The 8,113-nt window shown below is 43.6% G+C and overlaps 1 protein-coding gene across 1 annotated transcript; it reads left to right on the top strand.

Annotated features, from left to right (window-relative positions):
• Positions 1-2,371: 2,371 nt before the first annotated feature.
• On the top strand, positions 2,372-5,714 carry bsk146 (brain specific kinase 146). Its single transcript, XM_071907917.2, has 5 exons — positions 2,372-2,543; positions 3,084-3,286; positions 4,392-4,583; positions 4,956-5,310; positions 5,416-5,714. Exons 1-5 carry the CDS (start codon positions 2,372-2,374, stop codon positions 5,712-5,714), a joined length of 1,221 nt encoding a protein of 406 aa, XP_071764018.1.
• The last annotated feature ends 2,399 nt before the right edge of the window (positions 5,715-8,113 follow it).

Raw genomic sequence — 8,113 nt, 5'->3', positions numbered from 1 at the left:
TTCCGGATTATCATAGTGCACTCACCCACCCCCACCTCCCTTCCACACACACACACACACACACACACACACACACACACACACATACACAAAGGGACATACATGGCAATATCAGGCGCTGCTAAGTAAGCGCTTCTGATCTTCGACAGATACAAATGGCCCTCTCTGTTTACAACTCCTGCAGAGCACAGCACAGCTCAGCACCGCCTTTGTGTGTGTGTGTGCGCGCACATGCTTGAGCGCATGTGTCCGAGAGTGTGAACGCTTTTATTTGAGTCAGAGAGAGAGAGAGAGAGAGAGACATCTCCCCTCTCTCTCTCTCTCCACTGCCATTTATCACCTAAACTGACTCATTCCTCCTCACCTGCTGGTGTCAATCCGCTTCACACAGAAAGATTACACTCCCACAGCGCAACACAGAGGCCTGTAGAGGGGGATGACAAGGTACTTAACTAGTGTGTGTGTGTGTGTGTGTGTGTGTGTGTGTGCATTTCACTGCATAGCTGGTGACCTCCTGTGTGTTGAAGCAGAACTGTGACGTTTCGTTTTTCGAGGTGGAAATCCACATATTTTGCTCCTTTCAAGCCTTTATGGGGCAGCATGGGGTTGGGGCTCGATCTCCCATGATGCCTCACCTGCCCAAGTGTCCTTGAGCAACATACTTGTGTTACTATAAGAGCAGATAAAGATGGCCGCCAGCAGCCAGTGTTACTGGTTTCATTGTGAGCGGCGGCTGAACGGCAGATTCACAGAGAGAGGCTGGCTGCTTCTCGGCATTTTAAGTTATGTAAGGAGTGTGATTCTGTGTGTGTGTGTGTGTGTGTGTGTGTGTGTGTGTGCCAGCTCACATATTTCTTCTCTCCTCCACACGTGCATTGGATCTATAGAGTGAGGGTCAGGGAAAAAAAAGAAGTAACAGGCCAATCACTAAGAATAATCACACTGCAGCAGGGATTGGATTCGGGAGAAAGGGCTGTTATTGGCTGATTGTGTGTGCACGTGTGTGTGTGTGTGTGTGTGTGTGTGTGTGTGTGATTCAGCTCTGGCATCCCTCCTAGCTACTAGCATTTAGGATTCAGCCTCCACTGGAGATAATTAGCATTTTCAATGACTAGCACATCACAGAGGAGCGCAGCAGACTCTGTTCTTAACAAATGAACATCAGAGGCTTGTTGTCCATCGACGCCCTTCAACACTGAAGGGAATTTCACACACACACACACACACACACACACACACACACACACACACTCATATTGACTGTATGTGGATATGGATTTTGTGCATTGTGTGTGTTTGTGTGTGTCCATGCAGCAAAATACAGTATCTTTATACAGTAGACTTGTTCCAACTATGAAATAAAAATGGAATAGTCATTGGGGCAAAAATGAATCCATACCTGCTCTTACTATGAACTCTAGTCTGTACTTTGTTTTTTATTCTTGTTTAAATTATGCTGTGCTTTGGCCCTTAGGCATTTTATTATTTTTATTTCTAAATGTATTCATTTATGTATGTATGGACTTATTTATTACATTTTCTATTTATCTTAATAATAACAATGTAATAATAATAATGTATTATTATTGATAAACGTCATCATATACATACATGATATATATAGATATATATCATTATTTATATATATTCACATTTATATAGACATTATTTATATACTGTATATATATACCACTACTACTAAGAATAATGATAATTTATACTTTTATAATGATAAATAATTTAAATAATTTAAATTAAAACTATTTTGTTATGATTATATAGTAGTATTAGTAGAAGTAGTGATGGGACAATATGTTTATCTCACAATATGATTCGATACGCGACATGGAGTTCATGATTCAATAAAACCACGATACGATGTAATAAATAAAAGTTCAATGACAAAGTCTGTCTATGCAGAATTATGTTTATTTCTTTCTAGCGATGCCATTGGCTTGCTAGAATGTAAACAATTTAAAAATGTCACTACAAAGTGCAAATATATAATTTCAATGGAGAGCTTTTGTGATGGTCAAGCGTCTCATTTGTGATTACTACAGACGAATAAAATGGAGCTAATATCGCGATTCACTTTTCTACCCCACGATAAGTATTGACACATTTTTGTATCGCGATATATTGAATTTCCATATATCGTCCCATCCCTAGCAGTAATAGTAGTAATATAACTACTACTTCAGTTTTTCTTCATCAATATACTCACTTCATTTAAACAAGTTCTTGCTTCTTGTTTCCTCGTCTGCAGTGACACCAGCTGTTAGCCGCTGCTCTTGTCCCGCCTGAGCGTCCATCCCCCCCCCCCTCGGTCTGTTCCCCCCCCCCGGGTCTGTCCCCCGAACCAGTCCCCGGCATGAGTTCCTCTCCGCTGGTGTCGCGCGCCAACATGGACATCCTGGACGAGCTGCAGCTGATCGCAGCCCAGAACCTGGAGAGGCTGGAGGTCAACAAGTACTACGAGGTGATCAGGGAGCTGGGCAAGGGCACCTACGGCAAGGTGGACCTGGTCATCCACAAGATCAGAGGTGAGGGAGCACGCACACACACACACACACACACACACACACACACACACACATGCACACACATGCATACACACAGGCTGACAAGCAATTATACTTAGTGAGCCACTCAAGGCTGTGATTAACAGTGATTATAGAACAACTAAGAGGCAGGTCAAGTGGAGTACCCTGTAAACCCTCTCAGCTGGTCTAAAATCACTGCAAATCACATCCTCATTGCTTTTTAACGCACTATTGTAATAAAAAAGAATGCAAATCTTGAAGAAATCTTTCATTTTTAATCAGTAAATCAAATGTGATTTTTCCACATAGCAATATAGTTCATGAACAGTAGCTAAACAAAGTGGTTGCTTAGAAACACTTAAGTGTGTGTTTATATATTATAATATAATATCATTAATATTTAAATGAACTGTTGTGTGATCAGCGATATAACAACTTCAATTGTGACTCAGCCAATCAGAACTGAGGACTGCAACTATCCCTTTTATATATAAATATACAACACACACGTGATTGTTTCTCTCCCGTTTCCCCCCAAAGGTACAAAAATGGCCCTGAAGTTCCTGAAGAAGAAGACGACCAAGCTGAAGTCTTTCCTGCGGGAGTACAGCATCTCTCTCTACCTGTCTCCCTGCCCCTTCATCATCAACATGTTCGGCATTGCCTTCGAGACGGACGAGTACTACGTGTTTGCGCAGGAGTACGCTCTGGCCGGGGATCTCTTCGACATCATTCCTCCACAGGTACTGCCATCACTGTTACTGTTCTCCGGTGTTGCAGCTGCACCCTTGATTTTGAGTCACGGACCAGCCCATTCACTGCAAAAATATCCATCTCAAGTTCTTTTGAGTCTCTAAAAACCTGTTCTTTTAAAAAATAAGTGAGAAAATATGCCAATGGGGTGAGATAAGTTCATTGTTTCCAATTCAAATGAACTTGAAATGAATTTTCCTGAATCATGTGAAACTTCCTTAAGCTGTATTGTAAACAAATGGAATTATCTCACCCTACTGGGAGAATTTTTCACGTTTTAAGAAATATTTTAAAGGAATACACTAAGTTTTGAAAGACTGGTTAACGTACCTGTAAAGCAATGAGAACACAGACATCAAAATCCTCCATGTGTCCCTCGATAGATAGATAAGTTGCTCTGGTGCTCCATGCTAACACTTTAGCATACACTGTGTTGAGTGATAGTAGCCTAGCATTATCTCAAAATGGAGAAAATGACAACTTGTAACCGCTCTATATTCATTGGTAAGTAATTTTAAATATGTATATGTACAGGAAATATGACACAAAAATAACCTTCCTATGAGACTTGTTTTGTTTTCATAGAAAATGAACATGGTGGGTGATGGGAGACTGTGTACAGCTAAAAATCACTGCACAGTGGATGAATATGAAATAGGCTACATTAGCTATATTGAGCTAATGATATTACATTTCCTAAATATATGAATCACAGGCCATATAATGCAAACCGCTAACAACTGTCTTCTTACATTTGCCTACTATCAGTCAACATAGTGTATGCTACAGTATTAGCATAAAGCAATGGAGCGAACGATCTACCGGGGATTTTGGTGTCTATTTTCTTGTCACTTAAAGGGTAAGTAAGACCAACAGACCAATCTCCCAAAAGCTCTCTGTATTCCTTAGAGACTGAATATGACACTAAATGACTTGGGCATTGGGCTTGGATTTGGGCTTAACATGGGCATTTGCAGTGTTTGATTTTAATTTACAACAAAAGCAGCAGGTATAGTGACGTGTTCATGCTTTCCTATTGGTACACATGTATTATTTTGCACGCGATTCTGACCTCTCTCTGCTCACGTCCTTCAGGTTGGTCTTCCTGAGGCCGTGGCGAAGCGCTGTGTGCACCAGGTAGCCATCGCCCTGGACTATCTGCACTGTAAGAAGCTGGTCCACCGGGACATCAAGCCCGAGAACATCCTCATTTTTGACCGAGAGTGTCGCAAGGTCAAGCTTTCTGACTTTGGCATGACCCGCCGAGCCGGCTCCCCGGTCAAAAGGGTGAGTAAATAAAATGAAAACGAAGTAGGATCAGATTATTGTTGGTAAAAATTGACTGACAATACGTGAACAGTAGATTTTGGAGTGCCTTCTGCTATTGGCTGATCTTGCCAGGTGATGCCACCACCTAATGCCACTACCCTATTGTACTCCTGGCAAGCAAAGACCAGCCAAAGGCAGATGGCCAGTTCAGTAATCAGTACCCTACTTTTCGCCATTAGATGTCAGGCTTCACCACAGATTTGGGTTTGGGGTTTAGATGCTCTTTAATGAGGAACATTACGGGACATTCGGCAGCTCAAGCGCCTCTTGATGTCTCATGTTGGAATGCAGCACTTCATATGACGCTGACCTGCTGTGTTTCCCCTCCAGGTGAGCGGCACCATCCCCTACACCGCCCCGGAGCTGTGCGACGTGTCCCGCCACGAGGGCTTCTGCGTGGACTACAGCACGGACGTGTGGGCCTTCGGCGTGCTGCTCTTCTGCATGCTGACCGGCAACTTCCCCTGGGAGAAGGCGCTGCCCTCCGACTCCTTCTACCAGGAGTTCATCCGCTGGCAGAGGCGGAGGACGAACGCCGTGCCGTCCCAGTGGCGCCGCTTCACCGAGCAGGCCCTCCGCATGTTCCGTCGGCTGCTCTCCGTGGAGCAGGACCGCCGCTGCTCCGTCAAAGAGGTGTTCGGGTACTTCAGCCACTCCTGGATGCTGGACGTGGAGAACAACAACGGCAACGGCGCGGCGGGAGGAGGCGGCGGGGAGAGGGAGCGGGAGCGGGAGCGGGTTGGAGGAGGTGGAGGCGGAGGTGGAGGAGGAGGAGGTGGAATCCGGGGAGAGGCGGACGGCACCATCTCGTCGTCGTCGTCCGGGGAGGAGGACGAGGAGCTGCTGGTGGAGCGGATGAAGCAGCAGACTCTCTCGCCGCTGTCTCCCGTGGCGGTGGACAGGGGGAGCGGCGGCACCAAGGCGGGGATGATGGAGCCGGGCGGCGGCGGCGGCGGCGGCCACCACTTCGTGTCCGTCTCCACCACCAGCTCCGTGTCGTCCACCAACAGCTACGAACGCATGCCGCGGGAGAACAACTCGCCGGGGGGCCGCATGCTGGTGGCCACGCCCATCGAGATCTGCGTCTGAGCACGTCGGACGAAAGACGTTGGCGCTTTGACGCTGCGGCGGACGCACTGGTGCACACTTTTATACCACTCACTCTCCACGTCGACATGCATGCACGGAAATACACACACCCAACACATGCACACACACACACACAGATAATAAGTATACAAGCGTATCCTGTTGTACAAACCTTGGGAAAGGAACGGCACACGAATGGAAGGCTATTGTACGCACTGACAGAAGACAGAAGGTCTTTGCCTATTGCTTTGAAGAATGCACACATTCCTCATGACAGTCTTTGGTCAGGTTTCCTCACACAAGAGCGGGACGTTTTTCAAGAAGATCGGGCTACGTTTCTGCGGAACGGGCCACTGGTTAGAACGTCCAATTCAATGAAACCCAGAGGAAACGTTCCAAATTGCTTCCATCCGAGATTCCGTCACTAAAAACCATCTGAAAAGAAGACCAAAATGTATTTCTTAAAGCAATATTTTCAGCAAAAAAAACAAAAAAAAACGAAGAAAAGCAAATAGAGGCAGAGATTCTGTGCGATCTTTCCAGGATGAGACTGGGTATCGTTTTTCGACAAAGCCAAGGGACAAAGAGAAGTTCTACTGATTTGTATTTTTGAAGCCGACTTAAAAACACAGCTCATGGAAATACCATGAAAGACAAAAAAAAACAAGCGAACGGTGGTTTTAAACGTCTCATGTGTAACAAAATGTGAAAGTGCGAGTGTGTCTGTGCGTATATCACTGTGTCGTATGAATCCAAAAAGATGACTAAGTGGATTTATTTTCCTTTTATGCTTTGAGAATTCTAGTATTTATTTGAATCGAAAAAGACTCCAGACTCTATTTTTTCTATTGGTTTTGTAAAGTAGCTTTGTTTGTGTTTTTTTTCCGTTTGATTTCACTTCACTAAGTAACGAGGCATTTGGGGGCAAACCTGTGCCAAATCCACTTGTTTGTGCAACATGTTTGGTTGGCTGCTGTACATAATTGAATCAATAGATGTACATATCAAAGCTGGAGCGCTCGAGGCCAGCAGATGGCGAGAGGTAAAGTATTCATTTTGATTCAATGCTTTCTAGAGGGAATATTTTCCCCGCTATTGGCCGCAAACCAAGATGTCCCTCCTGAGCCTCAGACCAGACAGAAGGCTTCTGATGTCTCTTTACTTTACCCCCGTTCTTCACGTCAAACATATCTACTTCATGGTTTAAAGACTATTTTCTACACACGCTCGGAATTCTGTTTTTGTATAGTTTCTCCTTTCTTTGAAATGTTCGACAAGTCTGAAAAGAAACGAAAAAAAATTGCTCATTTAGCATTTTCAATTCGATCTGAAAAAACTCATTGAAGAAGTACGCGGTAACATTTTATAAATTGCATGATGAATAGCTCCAACATATCTTTATGAAAATTTGACTTTGGCTTTACAAAAAACAAACAAACATGAAAAAAAAAAAAAGAATTGTAAAATGTTGTGATGTGGAATTTTTGCTGTAGCACAATTTCTTGCATTATGTCCCAGAGTGAATATTGCTGTTATGATCTCTCGAGACATCCTAGGGCTAAAAATCTGAACAATAATTAGTTTTTATTCAGTGTGTTGTATTTGTATGCTGTTAATGTTGTGTATCCATCTCACCACCTTTTAGGAACAGAAAAATACTTTACGCTAAGCATGAAAGACATACAGCGAGAGGCGTTGTTTCAAAATAAAAGTCTCAAACGATGTTATTTTTAGGAGAAAACTTTGCTTTGAAATTTGAAGTCTAGAGCGGATTTTCTTAGGTTTTTGCCAAAAAATAAGGAGAAAAAAAAGTAAACCATTACCCTTTCTTTGGCTTATCATAAATATTACCAAAATAATTTGAAGAGAAAAAAAAAGTCAAGAGCATTGGATCATGCGTGGGGAATGGGCATTTTGTGCGTCGCGATTTCCGGACATAAATCTGCATGAACTTGTATGTGCTGAAGCTCTGTTGTGAAAAACTGCTCATTGCTTTCTCTTGTCACAAGCTGTAGTTCTATAGATATAGATATAGCAGAGCTGCGAGGAAAACGTGTCTTTATCTCATTAAAGTCAAAAGCCTCAACTTTGATCTGCTTAATGGCTTTGAACAGGGATCAAGGATCAGCTCAGACTCTTTATTCACAAAGCTGCTCTCAGATCAGTGAGCCAGTATGCAAATGACTACATCTTGTGACAATCTCTGACCTCATCGGGCAGCCTTCTGACTCGGAACAAAGGGCGGTCCTGATCCGAACACTGTAGCGGTGCTGTTTTCATTCACACTGGTTCTGGAACAGCGATGTCAGATTCAACTGGGTTCAAGTGTTTAAGACGAGACCAATCTACCTTCACTGGCCTCTACAATACCTCATCATGTCACTCTCTTACAGCTTTCT

The sequence above is a fragment of the Centroberyx gerrardi genome, chromosome 20, assembly GCF_048128805.1.
Source record: "Centroberyx gerrardi isolate f3 chromosome 20, fCenGer3.hap1.cur.20231027, whole genome shotgun sequence".
Taxonomy (NCBI): Eukaryota; Metazoa; Chordata; class Actinopteri; order Beryciformes; family Berycidae; genus Centroberyx; species Centroberyx gerrardi.
Note: the sequence above shows the minus strand (reverse complement) of the source record. Positions and strands in the feature narration are given on the sequence as shown.